Raw genomic sequence first — 19877 nt, forward strand, 5'->3', positions numbered from 1 at the left:
TAATGTAAAATATACTTTAATGCATTCACTTAAGACACTGAGGCTCATCAATATCTGATATTCATCACAATCTGAGTAAACAGTATGTATATGAACAAAAACAACAATTCTCAAAATGTGATCATAAAAATGTAAAGCTGAGTCCCTTTTTGGATAAACATGGAATCTATAATCCAAAAAGATTCATCTCCAATGTTCAGGTGCAACTTTCTGATTATCAGTGGTCTTCATCCCTGCTAGATATCAAGGGCAGCAGTAAGCAGTGTCCCACTCCCGGTCCATATAAGCCAGAAGCAGCAGAGTAGGCCCCCTTTTCCATTGACATCTGCTCCAAAGTCATTCCCCTTTCTTATTATGGTACATGCAGCAGAGTAGTCCCCTTTCCAATTAAGGCATATGCAGTGGAGTCATTCCCTTTTCCCATTAGTATATGTAGCAGAATAGTCACCCTTTCCCATTGGTGTATGTAGCAGAGTAGTCCCCCTTTCCCATTGGAACATATAGCAGAGTAGTCCCCCTTTCCCATTGGTACATATAGCAGAGTAGTCCAACTTTCCCATTGGTACATATAGCAGAGTAGTCCAACTTTCCCATGAAGGTACATGTAGCAGAGTAGTCCCCCTTTCCCATTGGTACATATAGCAGAGTAGTCCCCCTTTCCCACTGGTACATATAGCAGAGTAGTCCAACTTTCCCATTAAGGTACATGCAGTAGAGTAGTCCCCCTTTCCCACTGGTACATATAGCAGAGTAGTCCAACTTTCCCATTAAGGTACATGCAGTAGAGTAGTCCCCCTTTCCCACTGGTACATATAGCAGAGTAGTCCAACTTTCCCATTAAGGTACATGCAGTAGAGTAGTCCCCCTTTCCCACTGGTACATATAGCAGAGTAGTCCAACTTTCCCATTAAGGTACATGCAGTAGAGTAGTCCCCCTTTCCCACCGGTATGTGCAAAAAATAGTGCCCCCTTGCCTACTATAGTATATGTAGCAGAATAGTTCCCTTTCCCAGTTTGGTATATGCAGCTGAATCATCACCCTTTCCCGTTATGGGCAAGGATTAACTTTGGTATGTCTGGATTTGAATTCAAGCCCATCATCACTTCTTCACATCACAAGTCTTCTTCTACATCTTGATTATATATTTATAATGAACACACAATGTCCTTTTTAGACTAGATCATACCCAATTTTTACATTCAGTGACATTTCAAAGAAATCAGTCTATACTGGTACATTGAAAAAATCTCATCATATGAAAAGAGCTATAATTGTTCACAATTTTCCAGCTCAAAAGTGATCATGTTTGGTGTGGACAATTATTTAGTTTTCTTTCAACGTTTCAGTGTAGTTGACTAATAAATGACACCTTATATTTAGTAGCAACTTGAGAAGAAAATGATAAGCTCTGAGTAATGTCACCAGACTTTCCACAATGTTGTGAGATCCTGGCAAGTTATGCCTGCTCTTCCCGAATCAAGGCCGCTAACCGCTCAAAAGCCTGGCAAAGAAAGGAGAAATATTATGAATAGGGTCATTCAGTATATGCAATTTAAAGAATAATTAGTGAAACAATACTACGCATTTCATAAATGATGTCAGACTTCTGTTTACCAGTCTCATAGCCCCATCACGTCACTGATTCTAGTTAATCTATGAATTATTTGATACTAAACAAGAGAAAATATTTGGTTTTACATAACAAATAGATTGACCAATATTTAATGCCAAAATAATTTGTGTACTGGCAAAAAGCATACACAATTTGAAACAGTTGAACAGATACTATATTTAGTGACGACGACATTGAGAACAGAATTTGAACAAGCTGACAGATATTTGAATGTATCACTTGAACAGGTATAGTGTTACCTTGTCCATATCCTCTGCCGACACAAGTGAATATGACGCTCGCACATACTGACATGGCGCTGTGTCGTCTGGCATGAAGGCGTTCCCAGGAACAAACAAGACTTCCTTTTCTCGTGCCTTCTCTGCGATCATCTTGAACGTATCACTGATGCCTGGCAATTTGAGCCAGAGAAACATTCCACCAGATGGGACAGACCACTCGGCTAGACCTGCAGAGAGGGATATGATATTTACAGTGAGTGAGTGGTTTAGTTTTACATCACTATTAGCAATTTTTAGCAATTTCATGGAAGTGGTCACCAGAAATGGGCATCGCACCTTGTGACAAGCCAATGTTTTAACCACTAGGTTCTCACATTAACAATATACACATGTTCTGTATGTTTCCAGTTGTTGAAAACTGATTCTGACCCGCATCTTCTCAGGTAGTGGTAAAAAAAGTAAGACAAAGATTTTCACTGAAACCAAAGTCATGGAGAAATCCTTATTTATTTTCACAAGCAATACCCCTAAACACAACCCATAAAGATCTCGGTTAGAATTGGTCTTCAGCAGCATGCTTGTCGAATGACGTGACTAACATGTCATCATATCTCAATTGTGTAGATCGATGCTCATGCTGTTGGTCACTGGCTTGTTTGGTCCAGACTCAATTATTTTAAAGACTGCCACCATATAGCTTAGATATATCATATGCATGAACAATTATAATATCATGATGAATATTTAGTACACACAATTCTATGACCATAAATATGTTGGTAAAATGAATGATTGTAGATTTCCATTTCATATATCATGGCTTTACATGATCTGTGTCAACAATGGATGCAGTGCCTAAAGGCCATCGGCCATTCTTATCTCCTGTCAAGAAGAGTCACAAAGCATACTGGGGTAATAATTGATTTCAGGACCAGTATTAGTATCCAACTTCTTAATCTCATTGAGGAAAATACTTTTTCTGATATGATAGGAATACCTACATCTGATGTTTACAAATAAACAGGGACGTGTGATTCACAAGTCTACCTTTGAGATGTTTTTCAGCAGCAGTGAGGCACAAGTCTCTCTTCTTCTCATAAAAGTCTGCAACATTCTGGGCATGCTTCAAAAAGCCATCATAACCCATAGTTTCCAAAATAGGCACCAGGAGAGCCTGTAGAAATAAACAAACAAAACCTCTTCCTAGTACATATAATATACAAATGCTGACGTGGGCCTAGTACACATAACCCCGGTTCCAGCTTTGGGACATGAAAATGACTGCTACTGATATATGTATAAATCTCATGATTATCACATGAAGGATATAACAAATATAGATACAGAGAATAACATATGACACAAGGAAAAGTGAAAACCTAACATCACACTTTGAACAAACACACTGAAGATCACTTCTAACATGGATCTGAAACTTGGTTCAATTGACAAGAGATCTGATTGACACACCTGTGACATGCCACTAACATGGACCACAGACACCTGCATGTGCAGAGCTATTCTGTTGACAAGCATCTTAGGACCACTCAGGAAGCCCACTCGGACACTAAAAAAATACAAAGTGCAAAAATGATGCTCTTATATTGAGTGTTCACTTTTCTTCAACTTCAGTTTAGACACTCATTATGTTTAAGCGTTATTTTAAGGAGTTATGTGAGTGAATACTTAGTTCATAAGCTGTTTGGGCTCATACAGTACATCTGTGTTTAATGTCTCACCCTGACGATAGAAGTTTAGAGAGAGAGTCAAATCTCATTACACGCCCATCAACATCCATTGACAGGAAACTTGAGATGTAGGGCTGGAAGAAAGAAAGCTGGATTTAATTTCTAAAAAATGTGGAAGAAACAATTTGGTGTGTTAAATTATAAAACATCCTGAAGAGAAGAAAGATAGTTGAGATATAAAAAAGACAATCCACTAAGTTTCAAGAAAGAAAACAGTAAAAATAATGAAACATATTTCACATCAAAATAGGTGTTCATCAGTTTCAAACTGGAACTGGAACTCTGAATCATACAGCAGACATACCTTGGCAAACTGTAGATAAAAGTAAGGATCATCCTCCATGATGACAAGATCATATTCCTGAGCGATACTGTAAATCTCCCGCTTCCTGTCCAGGGTCAGCCCACTTCCTGTTGGGTTGCCTCCATTGGGAATACAGTATAACACCTTTGGGATATCACTGGCTGGATCCTGGGCGTCTGATGGTGACCATTTGGAGAGACATTGTCGTAGACTTTCAGGAATAATGCCATCTTTGTCCGCTTGTACACCCAAAATGTTTGCTCTCAGAGGACGAACCTAAACACCGGAAGAGTTTAGTTTTCAGAGGCAACAGGATAGATGCTGGTGACTGTTTGAAAACTTTGTCTTGGAACAATACAACAAAAGCTGTAATTTATACATCAGTTCCGTCTTCTAAATGCTGAGAGTAAGTACTAATCTGTCATATCATATCGCAACAAAAATGGCATATAAAGTTAGGGTATGACAGTATAATGGATTATAACTCCTTCACAGCTTAACCTGAAAATATTTAGAATAACATTAGAAGATTCTGTAAGAAAACAAGTAGTCTCTCCATATTTGTTGGGCAAAGTGTTGGACAAGCAGGCCAGTGACCCAAAAATTGGGAAGAATGAGTGAGTATGGTTTTTAACTTTTACCCTGCATGTAGCAATATTCCAGAAATATTCCAGTCGTGCACACCAGAAATGGTCTCTACACACTGAACCCATGTGGGGAATCGGTATTTGGTATCGTGAGCAATGCTTTAACCACTAGGCTACCTCACCGCCCCATGTCCTGGATCTGATGACCAAACCCTCATCTTCTACTCAATAACACCACTGGACATGAGCAGAGTCAGTCAATGAGTTGGGTTGAATGTCACACTGAGCTACAACTTGAAATGGGAAGTGATAAGTCTGAAAGGCCTTACACACTCTCTGAACCCTTCAACCCACAAAACTTGTGGGGTGGTCAGGTGGCCATGTGTTTGTTAGCAATATCATCTTGATGATCTGGGTTCAGTTCCTCATATTTATAATATGTTGAAACCCTACTTGTGTTGTTCCCTGGCATGATGTCTGAAAGAGGTAGATGGATTTCTTGCATATGTTTTTAAAAAGGTTTCGGACCTATGAATTTGCCTGTATGATTTCCCCAAATTGTGAGTCGTACGGTGAGCAAACCTTCGCAGTTGCAACTGCTACCTTTGTTGACACTGGTAAGTTCAGTTATAACGGCGGCCTTGCTGATTGGCTACTGTGAGAATGTGGAGCCAGCAAAGGGAGATAATAAAATTATTGGGCCCATCCGTAGATGCGTCCATGATATAGTGGAGACTCATTGAAACGTATACCCTTGAGATATTGAGGATAGGCAGTTTTTGTTAAAGTCCTAAATCTAGCTTTACTGCTATGTAGCCTAATACAGGGACTGCAGGCTAATTAATAACATACCATTCATAGAAAGTGGGGGATGTTTTGGGAGAATACTGCTATTCAGTGCCAATGTATATGAGAACAAGTACTATATATCCACACAGATGAAGCAGACCCGTGAAGGTCACGGGGTAGAATAGGCCTTCAGCAACCCATGCTTGCCATAAAAAGTGACTATGCTTGTCGTAAGAGGCGACTAATGGGATCGGGTGGTCAGGGTCGCAGGTGGTTGACATATGTCATCCCAATTGCGCAGATCGATGCTCATGATGTTGATCACTGGATTGTCTAGTCCAGACTCAATTATTTACAGACCACCGCTATATATCTGGAATATTGCTGAGTGCATAAAACTAAACTCACTCACTCACTCACAGATGAAGCACTTCAAAAGGAATAGAATAAATTGTCTCATTTTCTCTTAACTTCATCATCTGTTTCCTCCCTTACTTCATCATTTGCACTTTATCAATCTTGTAAATCTAATATCCGCTACTTTTCTTGAATGTTACAGAAGATGTACTTACTATGCTGAGAGTTCCTGCATATGCAGGTATCTCCATTAGGACGTTGTCCCCGGGACTCACAAATGCCTCGAATACCTGTACCACCAGAATATAGTGTAAGCATATCACTGTAAACACTTTTCCACACATGTTGAGGTTACATATAAACTAACTGCTTTCCACAGTGCAGTGGATAGTGCAACTACGTGGATAGCAGAGGTCAGTGGTTGATCCCATGGTTCACTTATATCTGATGACCATAAATGATGGACCTGGTTCCACTGGCACTAACTGGTCTTTGTGCTATGAAGACGTTAACTCTTCATTAGAATACAGGAATTATGACCATCATAGCAATAAGATTGCTCTGTGTATGTAGGCCCAGCAATTGAGGATAAAACACTACTGGTCAGCCTGTCTTTGTTGGGCATTCTTGTCTAACAGCAGCATGGCTTGCACTGTAAAACTGGCATATGATTGGATCTGAACATTCACTCACACATACATGTGCATGCACCGATATCTACTACTAAGTAAAATAATTTTGAACACAAACTTAAACAAAATTTCATATCAGACAAACTATAAGGATGACAACTTTCATGCGTGATGTTTCTTTACAGATTCTTGACAAAGGTAGATGAATCTGCATCGAAACATCCTACTCACAAGACAAAAGAAACTGTTGTCTATAGAGTTTGTCAATACTGTATGTCCTAACTTCTAAAATGCCACTTGAAGTAACACAGTTCATGCAAAAAATGATTCTAGTGCAGTAGATCAGAAGACCGTGCACCAAGTCCTACGAAGAAGTGGAGCTAACCTTACACAGTCCGTCCTGGCTCCCGCTTGTCACGAGGAAGTCTAACTGTTTGTCGTCATCTGCAATGCCAAGTGTTGGTGGGTTGTGAACCTTCTGTTGGAGGCCCTTCAGCCATTTCAGCATTTCAGGCAGGCTGAAACATCAGGTTGGCTTGAAACTAGTACTGAGTCTGGATCAAACAATCCAGTGACTGACATCATGAGCATCTGTCAGATGTGATACAATGACACACATCAGCCAAGTCAGTGAGCCTGACTGGCCGACCCTGTTAGCTGACTGATATGACAAGCATGGGATGCTTTGGTACTATAGTCTGTGTTATATATTTACTGGGACTATGTCAGTGAAGAGGTTTCTAGTATGATGTGAGTGAGTGAGGCTAGTTTTATGCCACACTCAGCAACATTTCAGCTATATGGAGGCGGTCTGTAAATAATCCAGTCTGGACCAGACAATCCAGTGATCAACGGCATGAGCATCAATCTGTGCAATTGGGAACCAATGACATGTCAACCAAGTCAGCGAGTCAGACTACCCAATCCCATTAGTTGCCTCTTACGAATAGTATAATCACTTTTGTCTCAAGTATGGGTTGCTGAAGACCTATTTTATCCCCTAGTATGCTATTATAATCTGCATTATATCTGTATACAGTGTATACAGCTATAACATGCTGAAGTCTCTCGAACATGTCAACATTACCCTGGTGTGGCAGAGTACTGTAAACCCTTCTTCAGCAGGGCATTATCCAAGTTGAGTTTGGACCCATCACTGAAAACAGTCCACATGTAAGAAACATTTACAAAGTGGTGATGATGATGGTGATGTAATGTTAAAAATAGCAATGATGATAACAATATGGATGAGAACTTTAGGGTAACATGCTCTTCATAATAATTGTTTGTTTTCACCTTGTGGCATTTAGCAGTGTTCAAGCCATATGACTGCAGTGTGTGAATAATCAAGTCTGGTCTGGGTAATATTGTGATTGACACCAAAGATCCATACTGACCAACCTGACTGACCTGACATTACACTCAGCAGTATTCCAGCTATATGAAAGCAGTCTTTCAAAAACAATTCTGCACTTGACAATACAGTAATTGATAATATAAGCAACAATCCACACCTTCAGAGCATGATGACAGACCATTAACCAAGGCACTGAAACCCAATCACTGGTCACCTAACATGCAGCCAAGGCTGATAAAGACCAAATCTGACCTAGGTATATATATAAACGTATTTACCACAAATGTAAGCAATACAGAATGAAATTTTTAATAAAATCAACTAAATGTTTTCCTAAAAAACACATGTCTAGATAAACAACAAACACTAGTACTTTTTATAACCAGGCAGTTAATTTACGTAATTAAATAGTGTATTTAATTTCGGAATTGCACATGGGGTATTTTTACTGCTTGTGACTTTGCATTGGGATAAAAACAGAGAAGTTATGGTTGGATGTATATATGTTCGTTGACTTTGACACTTGCAGATTCATTGTGTTTACGTTTTATCTGTTTACTGGATCTGGGTTTCAAGTTTCATGTTATTTATCAAAAGAGACTGAAAATACTTCAACTTTCTTTTACTTCTTAAAAGGAAAACCAGAAATGACTTCGAACGAGACAATTCAAGGGAAAATATTAAAAATGCAATAGTATTGCAATATTTGGCTGCAATGGTAAATCGCAATTCACTATCGCAATAGTTAAACTGTCACCCCTAGTGTCCATATCAAATGAGTGAGTGAGTGGGTTTAGTTTTACGCCGCACTCAGCAATATTACAGCTATATGGCGGCGGTCTGTAAATAATCGAGTCTGGACCAGACAATCCAGTGATCAACAACATGAGCATCGATCTGCGCAATTGGGAACCGATGACATGCGTCAACCAAGTCAGCGAGCCTGACCACCCGATCCATATCAAATGAAGTTAGGCTCCATTACTGACTCCTACTAGTTAAAGGTCATATGCAACCAAAAAATCAAAATAATTAAAACAGTTATCACTTATTCATGATAGAAAAAAACAAATAAACAGAATTATAAGCATATAATCGCAAAACCAAAGTGCAATATTTTGAACTTGAGTTAACCTCCTTAGAAACGAAGCAGCCACAATACCGACCTCAGTCAGAGCCAATGGGTGTGCACTCAAGTGTAATGAAGCCTTTAGTCATCTCTTTGTTTATGGCGTATAAGCCCGATAGGTGTTACTTTCAAATTGGACGTGGTCAATGATTGAAGTTGTGCATTGCATATTGTCATTAGCAGACAGGCAGGTAGACATATTAGGTGTCAATAAACCTGGCATTGAGTTTTCTCTGTGACAGAGTCTGCTTATCACAATCAACATGTTTATTTTATGTAACATGTAGATTATTTACTTCTTTGTGTACACAACCAAGATCAGACTACTGCTCACAACCTCATACTTCAGGCAGCCATACTGTTTTGAACTCCGAGAACCTATTCCCTGCGTATGCGTTATGCCCGCAGTGCAGCACACCTATTGAAATCACTTTTTCCCCCAGTGCTGGGGGAAATTAGAAAACTGTTTGAAGTCTGATTTTGCAGGCTTTCTTTCACTTCATTTTTTTTTCAACTTCAAAGGTTGTATTGGCATTTTTGATGATTTGTTTCTGTAAGTAAACACCAAAAGGTATTAGAATCTGCACAGTTGTCTTTTATGTTGCATGTGGCCTTTAAGTTAACCACTTGACTACCATATTCAGTCACACAGATATTACCTGAGAGTTAACGAAGCCTCTTTTATTGGGAACAACTCAGCATTGGGCATACCACCAGCCATGGAGATGAGGGACGGGGGAGACTGAAGCACAATGCCAGCTGAAAGATATGCGTAAACTATATTTGTCTTGATTATTTGTTGATTATTGCTTTAGAACATCATTCATTATCAAGGGTCTTGTGTTGGACTAAAAGGGCTAAATGTCTCCCAGTTCGACAGTATTTTGGACAAAAAAAAATATCCAACAATGTTTGTTGTGTATGTCCAGGTGAAAACAGTCTAGAGTGCTGTTGTACACTCGTATAAAAATTTAAAGACAGATTTGTCACTTTACTTGACTCAAATTCAAGATGTGTGCATACATAATGCAAGATTTTAGAGCAAGTGAGTTGGCTTAATTTTATGTTGCACTCAGGAACACTCCGGCTATATGGCAGCGACCTGTAAATAATTGAGTCTGGAGAAAACAGTGATCAACAGCATGAGCATTGATCATTGCAATTAAGACCAGTGATGTGTAAGTCATTGAGCCTGACCATCCGATCCCATTAATCACCTCTTACGTCAAGCATGGTTTACAGAAGATACATTCTAACCTGGATATTCACGGGTGAAGATTCTGAACACAGAATGCATGATTTTACCAGATATGTTTTTGATGAATTGAGTTCTTACCAGTCTATCTTTACCCCTAAGGTAAAGGTTGTTGTCATTTTTCAGTAAACAAAATTACAAAAATATCAGATAATATTTAATTACATACAACATTTCAGATATCAACTCAAAAACGAGAATCTTGGGGAAAATCTTTGAGACTTTGACATCATAAGACATTTGGGGCTTTCAATGTGTAAATCATATCTGCCACAATTTTAATCAAATGGTCAATAAATCCACAACTAATTATGTTCAGATTAATTCAGTTGTTGCAAACGAAATGATCAGTTAGGTGAATACTAGTATGAACAATGTTACAACATACAATTTCAATGCTTACTTAGAACTCTAATTGGAGATGGCTTTCTTGCCAGACTTGTGGCATTCAAGAATCTTGCGTAATTCATTTTCAGAGGATATTTCCTTTCTGGTTCTGTCTGCAACACAATCAGTTGAAAAACATAAAGAAAACGGTTAACTAGTGACAAGTACAAGTGCAAATTTAGCCGACAGAAAAAAAGTAAGCATAAACAGGGATAATGTACAAGGATACATCACTCGCTTGCTTATTTGACCATTTGTTCTAATTAGCATGCGCCTCATCATACTCCAACACACACAGTGACTTGGTTCATTCCAAGTGTGTTTAACAGTACTTCAGTCAGTTTATTATATCAGTCAGAATTTTACAATTATGAATGAATGAATGAATGAATGAATGAATGAATGTATGTGTATGAATGAATGAATGAATGAATGACAGCAAGAATTAAGTTCAAGAATCATATGTGATGAAAGAAACATAGAAAAAGAACAAAAGAAAGCAATACATATGTGAGAAAATGATAGAATAAATGATACACCATGGCTATCCCTCTCCAAACATGTTACAGAACGCAAAGCTAGCGCTAGAACACATGTATTTTATAAGAGTCTACTTCACACACCTTAAATACACCCTAACAATTTTGTAAAAGTTATGAAACTATCACAATTACTTGCAAAGACGTTTCAACTAAAGGAAAAGATTGTTACTAGCCACAGGCTTGCGGACCAGTGACTATTTCGCACGCTGTATTGAACTATGGTTATTACAAATATAACAAGTTGTCACTATGAGTTTGTCATAACATTACAGTATATATTCAAGAGAGCCATATTAAAGCATCATGCATTATAAATTCCCTCTGTTGTCCTATAAAGTAGCAATTTACATCAGTATATAAAAAATAAGATGTTGAAAAAAATGCTGATGTTTCAATTTGACTGAATTACTATAAACGTTCTCACTTTCTGTAGATATATATTGAGTATGTTGTAACTTGATTATTCAATTATATAATTTTTTGGAAACCTATGATTTATGTGGAGGAACCTGTCATTCATACATTCAATAAAAAGTTGTACATTTTATCCGAAGTTCACATTTTGAACTGACCCTTGTCAGATGCCCCACTTTTAATAACACTAAACATCCGTCACTTAGTGACATTTAATATGACTTTTGTTTGGAATGTAGTGTAGCATATTGTCCTTTCATTCTTATCAACAGTGCGATTTACATTAAGTTGGTCGGAGATCACATCCAGCAGATATTTCTCGGTCAAATGCACTTCTTCATTACGACCCTGACCTTGCCACACCTCAAAAATGCAGTACATGTCATGGGAATTGTAAAGGTGATGTGTTCTTTTTTTCCGGTAGTCATATTATTGATAGTATAGGTAACCTTAAAATAATAGATATGTGTTTTTACAAATCGTAATATTTCGAGATGAGTGTGAGAAGAGGAAGTTTTATATACGTAACAAAACAAGATAATTACTTGTCCCCATACTTCCGGTGTAGTCTGCTTTCCCGCCGTATTTGAGTTACACAACTTTGCAAGGGCTTCGAAGCCTTCAGGTATCAAATTAAGCGAAATCGGGGACTAATATATTGTTATGTTTTACTGCAAGACTTAGGGGACCGGATGGTGTATCCGAATGTGTATGACATTTGGCTGTTGTAGGGAAGAAATGTTCAGATCCTTCACCAGAGGCGGAATGGTGATAACACCGATGGAGACCGTATTACTGATAGCAGAGATGTATTATAAGGTCTCTGCTTACATACACATCTATGGTCTCTGTGGAAACGCATGCAAGTTAAAATAGAGTATAGGGCCAAGTTTTCAAATAATATAACAATATAACCATCTTGCTTCTGGGACCTGTGGTCATCACTTAACCTATTACTGCCTAGATGGCGTGTGCACTTGTTCAATTTGTTGGATATCGTTGCAGCAGCAATACCTCGAATACCGATCATACTTCGCAAACTACAAACTCACATAATCAGCAGGATGATCAGGAACCGATCACACTGTGGAAAGAAGACTGCTAAGAGAGGAAAAGAAAATTCAACCAAAGTGGAAGGTATGTCACAATGTGTTAAATTAGTAGGTATGTTGATTTATGAGGTGAATATGAAAGATGGAATTGCAGACAGTAACCATGGTAACATTTGTTAGTGATGTGTAGATTCGCATTCATACCAAGGTTATCTTTTGGGGGTATCAGGTACTTTTCCTGTGCACGTCACTTAGTCAAACTATCAGCTGTATACAGGACTGTAACAGGTGTCAGTGTAACTCTACAACCAGGTTACTGAACATATTGCATAATATTCACCTCATTTGTCTCTAATTTTTAACCCTGGCAATGTGAAATCAAATTAATATGTTGTTCACCACATTAACTATATTTTATGAGAAATTCAACACCCACCTGCTTTGCAGTGGCGTATTTACCCCTTGGAAACTTTTGCTCCATGTCCATTATGAATATTCATTGTGGTCCCAAATTAGGTCTTGCAGTTTTGAATGTTTGTGGTATCAAGCCACCTGCTGTTAACCCATTCCATGCTCATGGAGTGACTAAGAAGATGTTGTGTGTTTTAGATTTTGTGTAAATAATGAAATGTTCATAAGACAGCACTTGAAAGACTGAAAGATGATAGTGTGCTCATCAATCTATTACACAGGGTACCATGACACATTGTCAGTCAGTTCATACATTTTAGGGCAGTGGGTTAATGCATTTGCTCTCCACGCTCAGACCTGGGTTTGTTTTCCCACATGGGTACAATGTTCAAAGCCCATTTTTGGTGTCCCCTGCCATAATATTGCTGCAATATTGCTAAAATGGATGTAAAATCATACTCAATCACTCACTCACTCATTCATTTTAATGGCACAATGTCACACATTTTCAGCAGTATTTGACCTATATCTTATTTATCAGGCATATATGCACTCACTTTAGCTTCATGACTTGCCTGAAATCTATAAGGGGAACATGGATTCCATGGAATCTAATCAGTTGCTCTGTACGTCGAAGACTGTCACATGTGGTGTTGTTGGTGTTTGCCAAACTGGTTTCGCTCATGTTGTGCATAGGATGTTGGTAAAGAGTGCTCCAAGGGACATAACTCTATAGGGTTTGCTTGAAATTATGTTTGGATGGTATAGGGTGTGAGAGCTGATCTAATGCAAAGTTGCATTAATTCATTCAAGATTTTTATCCCCCCGTCCGTCCGTAATAATTTTGTTTCCAGAGCATTACTCAGAAACTGTGCAATATTTTTCGACCAAACTTGATAGATATAGTAATCTCAGCCTATGGTTGTGCCTTTTGCTATTTACAGATTTTTGGCATTTAATTTTTTTGTTTTTCCATGGAACATTTTGGTGTTAGTCTTATGGTTGCGTGGGCTTCGTTTCCGGAGCAGAACTCAAATACCATTCAATATTTTTCTGCAAAACTTGGTAGATATATCAGTCAGAACCTGAAGTGGTGCCTTATGCTATGTACAGGTTTTTGTGATGTATTATTTTCTCGGTTTCCATGGAAACGTTTCGGACATAGTCTCAAAATGGAGGGGTGGGCTTCGTTCCCAGAGCACAACTCGAAAACCATTTCATATCTTTCAACAGATCTTGGCAGATATATGAGACAGATCTTGAAATTGTGGCTTTGGTTACAGATATATGGCATTTATGATTTCATGAATTCCATGAAAACAATTCAAACTTAGTCTAAAAAAAATAATGAGTAACTCTCAGATTATTTGTCCTTTCAAACCTGTGGGGGCCGGGGAGATATGTCATCTTCTGATGACCCTTGTTTATTTAATATTTTAATCTAAATATTTTATTTTTGATATATTATATGATGGCTTCCCTGGGAGCTGTATTTTTAGAGAAGTGTGGTATGACATTGTGCCTTCGATCGTCTTAGTTAAATAGTAGTCAGGTTTTATGGTCTGGACACTTGGTCTCATTCTCAAGGGAGGAACACCATCGTCTTTGTCTCCAAGGCTCATGTTTTGGTAAATCTGATCTTTTAGCCATTACAAGTGACAAGTCATACTCATTTCTATCTTAACCAACTCAATGCCTGATTAGTCAGTTAAATGTTGAAGTAATTCAAAATGTGGTAATTTGAGATCATGAGGACCATGGTAGTCATGGTAATGGAACGAGAGGTTTGTGTCAGTTTACCAAAAGGCAAGAATACCCTGGAGATATGCAGGATAGAGGATCGTGTATGAAACAGGAAAACTAATGGTGTAATAAAAATCTAGGAGTCGTCATGACTCCCTGGTGTCATTAGAGGGAGACATGTTTTAGGGTGTCAACTTCAGTCTAGAACATTCATCAAGATATCCACTGTGATTGTTTAAGGTAGGTCAGCTATCTAATTGGCACTGAGCAGGAAACTGGCAAGCATTAAAATAAGTAGTTTTAAATAACAGCAAATTACAAGTTTAGATTATCTGAACAAAGCGTCCAGTAGCATTGCGTCAACAATGATGCAAGCTTCTAAATTCACTGCGTATTTGAGATGATAATTTATGCTTCAAATACACAGGTTTTCTGCGTCAAATACGCAGGTTTTCTGCGTCAGGCCAAACATTGATGTTTCATCCTTCATGGTGTTTGTCACATATCCTTCTAAGTGTATCCCTAACCACCTCCATTCCTCTTCCTTGTTGGAGATACAACCTGATAGAAATGATGTACAGAGGAGTCACTGTAGTCTTCAGCTTAGAAAATAGACATTCAAATTTCAGTTTGTTGATGGATAATCTATGAACAAGATGAGGGATTTAATTAACTTGTTGATGTTCAAAGGTGAAACAAATGGCATGAAGATCCCACCTGTCCATGACTTTAAAGTGGAAGAGATCTCAGCAGTTCGAGAGAATCTTCTAGCTTGGTATGATGCGAACAAGAGAGATCTACCTTGGAGAAAAATGGTAAACTTTGCTCAATATCAGGTCCAGACATATTTTATAAGCCAGATAATGTTTCTTGTGAAGCGTCATGTGGTGCTGTCCTAAAGTATAGTCATGTATTTGTACCCTGACTCTGATGGCTGCTTGTGGATTTCTATGGATACCAACCATCAGATTTCATTTAACTCTCAAATGTCTACTTTTGTTGTGTGAAATCCATTCTCAACTTGGCGATGTCAGCCAACAACAGTCCTCATTGGATAATTAGCCCAGCATCAACCAGTCACGATTTGCCTGATTTCATCGCTAAAAATTTCTTGAGCTGGAGTCAAACTTATATTCTGGCTGTGTGGGAATAATTTAATTTGGTTTTCAAATGTCAAATTTAAATAGTGGTAAAGATTGTAGAAAAGCAAACCTGGGGTGTCAGATGTGATTTTTGGTGGATCTAACTGAATTGTTGCAGCCTGTATGATTATTCTTATGAGGTGAAAACCAGTCATTTGAATGAGGAAGGAAGTATTGATGTCAGCTCTGTCATTGGATGACGACTGTTTCTTGCATCAGACTAAATGTGAAGTAGAATAGTTTGAAATTAAATGCAGATCTCACCTTCAGTCAGTTAATTGTTTTGAGTATCCTGATTGTTTATGAAACGTAAGCTGAACATTTTCATTGAAAGCAGCTCTTTTGCACTTCAGCTGAATGATTCTAGTCTTACATTTACCATTTTAATAGTTTGTAGTGTTTGATAGGACAAATCTGAGGTGTGCATGTAGTCCAAATCTTATGAAATTTAATATGTAGTTTGTAGCTGATATCTATCAACACTATTGGATTTCAGGCAACCAGATCAGATTTGAACCAAAGAGCATATGCAGGTAAATGATAAGTGTTATCATTTAAAGGACTTTAAAGGATTTATTTATTCAATGATGAATTATGATGAATTGAATATTGAACTGATAAACCGTAGATTGTAAAACTATTGTGGATATAAAACTGAATCATGTGCCAATACAGGCATTGGGAAGTGAGATACTAGCAACATGCATCAGCTAATGCCATTAATCTGTACATGTCTAGCAGCGACCCATGAAGGTCCCGGGGTAGAATAGGCCTTCAGCAACCCATGCTTGCCATAAAAGGTGACTCAGCTTGTCGTAAGAGGCGTCTATCGGGATCGGGTGATCAGGCTCGCTGACTTGGTTGGCACATGTCATCGGTTCCCAATTGCGCAGATCGATGCTGATGTTGGTGATCACTGGATTGTCTGGTCCAGACTCGATTATTTACAGACCGCCGCCATATAGCTGGAATATTGCTGAGTGCAGCGTAAAACTAAACTCACTCACTCTAGCAGCAACTTCAAGATTGTGTTGTCTTGTTGTAGTGTGGGTGTCAGAGGTTATGTTACAACAGACACAAGTCACCACTGTCATTGACTACTACAACAAGTGGATGAAGGTAGGATTTCCTCTGCCACACATTGATTCTTAATATTGTATGATAAATTTGCACTGATGTCTGATGAAAATCAGCTTATAGATCAACATCAGTCATATTTCTGTGTAAGAACAAAATAATGTATTAGAGCATTGAGTACTTATGCAGTTGAAAGTTAGAGTTTTGTCTGAATTATTATGAATCGCTTATCATGTTTTAGAAATGGCCAACACTTCAAGATTTAGCCAAAGCCTCTCTCGAGGTAAGTACAAATTGCTGGTCAGTGATCTTTTTGTTGCATATTGAGTTTTGTGTTTTGACTATTTACGAGGGGATGTCAATAAGTTTTGAGCCTTGCATAGACACTTGTTCCATCTTTTCTGCCAGGCGCTGATGCCATCTCTGTAGAAAGTGCCATTTTGGTCCTCAAAACAAGCCTCAGTAGCAGCAATAAGCTCATTATCATCCTGAAATCTACGACCATGCAAGTGTTTCTTGAGATTTGGGAACAGAGGGTAATCACTTGGTGCCAGGTCTGGAGAGTAGAGGGATGCGGCAAGATTTCATACCCGCATTCCTGGACAGCAGCGGCTGCAACACGAGAGGTGTGTATTGGAGCATTGTCTTGATGTAGAAGAATACCATGCCTGATCTTGCCCCGGAGCTTCTCCTTGATAGACTGTCGCACTTGCCTCAACAAGTTAGCATAATATTCCCCATTCATTGTTCTTCCTTTTGGTAAGTAATCTATGTGAATGACGCCTTTGCTATCCCAGAAGACTGTCGCCATTACCTTCTGCACTGATCTGGAGGCTTTGAACTTTTTGGTCCAGGGAGAAGTGACATGTTTCCATTCCATGGATTCTTGTTTGCTCTCAGGATCATAGTGGTGGATCCAGGTTTCATCACAGGTTACTAGCCTAAAGAGAAAATCTTCTGGATTCTTCTTGTATCTGGTTAGCATGGAGTTGCTTATGGTGACCCTTGTTTGCTTCATTTTATCTGTAAATATTCTTGGCACCCATCTTGCGCACACTTTAGACATGACAAGATGTTCATGGAGTATTGTCTCGATGGATCTGTGTGAAATGCCTGAGGTCTCTACCTTGTGGAGTGTGTTTCGATGATTTTCTAGCACAAGTCTATGCACTCTGTCAATGTTTTCCTGACTAGTGCTTGTTGTTGGGCGACCTGGATGGGGGTCATCTTCAAGACTCTCTCTACCATGCTTAAATTCATTGACCCATCGTTTGATGGTAGCAGATGAAGGGGAAGACTTCCCATAAACTGCTGAAAGCCTTACTTCAATGTTCTTTGCCGACTTTCCTTCAAGAACTAAAAACTTAATCACTGCTCTATACTCAATTTTAGTCATTTTCACTGCCGTGAGGGGGTCTCTTTCTGTCAATGTGAGCTGTTCAATAACTTCTGAGAGTAGGATACCAAAACTTATATATCACATTAGCTACACCCCAAGGTTCAATGTTGTATCATAGGCTGTGACACCTGGGTATGAAAAATACTCAAGGCTCAAACTTATTGACATCCCCTCGTACCTCAAATGTGTACTGTCTGTCTTCAACTTTTAACAGTTCCATCATATATAAAAGGAATTGGTTTACAAATCTAGCAGTTTCAAAAAAGGGAACAAAATGCATGCTTATAGTAGTAAATGTAGAATTTCATATTGACCACAACATATTTCTGCATTAAAACACATGTAAGCTTGGACATGTAGGTTCAGAGGTTTTTCACCTAGACAATGAAGGTGGTACTGGTAAAGTTATGACATGTTGCAGGAGGTGAACGAGATGTGGTCCGGACTCGGATATTATTCCAGAGGTCGAAGACTCCACGAGGGAGCACAGAAGGTATGTACCATGTATTTCTCAAGAGAAATCGTTCCAGCTATCACTAGCACACTAGCACTAGCTCCCTTACTGAACCTTCTGACATATATAGTGAGACAGCGAGTTTATTTTTATGCTTCTCTTAAGAATATTCTAGCAGTATCACTGAACAGAACACCAGAAATGGGTTTCACACATTGTACTCATATAGGGAATTGAACTCAGATCTTTGGCATGACAAGCCGATGCCTTAACCAATCTTTCTTCAATGTCCTGGCAACTGCAGATCAATGGTGATAGTTAGGCAATGTGCATTGTGGGATCTGCTGCAGTTTTCTCTCAGACTAGAAACTGTCAAAGGCTTTCCATATTGTTCAGAGTGTGTTAAATGATGCTAGACTTGCTTGGGAAACTTTGTTGAAAGCGACAGAGCTGGTGACCTTATTGTTGACAGAAAATTGCGGTAGTGTCTTGGCCAGGATGTATACTTTACTCTAACAGAGGTATGATCTGCAGGATGTCCAAAATGAGCAAATATTTATCGTTTATAAACTATTGCTGCTGGCATTACAATAATAATAAATAAGTGTTTGCGAATTAGGATGGAGTTTTGGATAAAATTTCAGTATTCTGTCACCAGTGTATGCTTGTAGTATTGCTTTAAGGAATTACATAACAGCACCTGAAGTGCTTTTGTGACTTTTCAGGTTGTAGATGATTTGGATGGAGAGATGCCAAAGACAGCCGCAACCCTTCTGAAGGAACTTCCAGGTGTTGGCCGTTACACTGCTGGGGCCATAGCGTCTATAGCATATAATGAGGTTAGTTCAAAGCTGGCTGGGCCTTTAGATATGCTGCTTGTAGGTTGTGTGCAGATCCTTTATTCGCTTGTATTAGATTGAGTGAGTGAGTGAGTGAGTGAGTTGAGTGAGTAAGTGAGTATGGTTTAATGCCTCTTTTAGCAATATTCCAGCAATATCATAGTGGGGATACCAGATATCTGCTTCTCACACTGTACCCATGCTGGGAATCGAACCTGGGTCTGCCAACGCTTAAACCACTAGGCTACCCCACTACCCCACTTGTAATAGAAGGTGCATGTATTGCCTAGTCATACAGATGGAACGTATGTCATATTTTGGATATCACTTTCTTAGTAAAGTACAAATTCTAGTACTTGTTTGGTTGAGTCCCATCCGGGATTCAAGCCCGCACCCTCAGAGTC

At 38.7% G+C, this 19877-nt stretch overlaps 2 protein-coding genes across 4 annotated transcripts in view; one reads left to right on the top strand and one right to left on the bottom strand.

The window, feature by feature from the left end:
- Window positions 1–13531, bottom strand: LOC137273904 (kynurenine/alpha-aminoadipate aminotransferase, mitochondrial-like). 2 transcript variants are annotated; one of them, XM_067806804.1, is made up of 12 exons: window positions 13395–13531; window positions 10417–10513; window positions 9418–9517; window positions 7360–7428; window positions 6658–6790; window positions 5856–5930; window positions 3908–4183; window positions 3595–3677; window positions 3326–3422; window positions 2903–3029; window positions 1874–2082; window positions 1–1502 (listed from the first exon to the last, which is right to left on the bottom strand). In XM_067806804.1, exons 2-12 carry the CDS (start codon window positions 10481–10483, stop codon window positions 1458–1460), a joined length of 1281 nt encoding a protein of 426 aa, XP_067662905.1. In that variant the 5' UTR covers window positions 10484–10513; window positions 13395–13531; the 3' UTR covers window positions 1–1457. The 2 variants fall into 2 exon arrangements, with proteins under 2 accessions (XP_067662905.1, XP_067662904.1); XM_067806803.1 differs by lacking the exon at window positions 13395–13531 and adding an exon at window positions 11639–11727.
- Window positions 11892–19877, top strand: part of LOC137273902 (adenine DNA glycosylase-like) — a 17368-nt gene continuing 9382 nt past the window's right edge. The window contains exons 1-8 of one of the 2 annotated variants that reach the window (XM_067806801.1): window positions 11892–11981; window positions 12362–12493; window positions 15253–15377; window positions 16201–16237; window positions 16750–16823; window positions 17023–17064; window positions 18602–18673; window positions 19360–19473. In XM_067806801.1, the coding sequence (XP_067662902.1) occupies window positions 12421–12493; window positions 15253–15377; window positions 16201–16237; window positions 16750–16823; window positions 17023–17064; window positions 18602–18673; window positions 19360–19473 (537 nt within the window). In that variant the 5' untranslated portion in view covers window positions 11892–11981; window positions 12362–12420. The remainder of the gene's footprint in view (window positions 11982–12361; window positions 12494–15252; window positions 15378–16200; window positions 16238–16749; window positions 16824–17022; window positions 17065–18601; window positions 18674–19359; window positions 19474–19877) is intronic. The other variant, XM_067806802.1, reaches the window with a different exon arrangement.

The sequence above is a fragment of the Haliotis asinina genome, chromosome 2 (genome assembly GCF_037392515.1).
Source record: "Haliotis asinina isolate JCU_RB_2024 chromosome 2, JCU_Hal_asi_v2, whole genome shotgun sequence".
NCBI lineage: Eukaryota > Metazoa > Mollusca > Gastropoda > Lepetellida > Haliotidae > Haliotis > Haliotis asinina.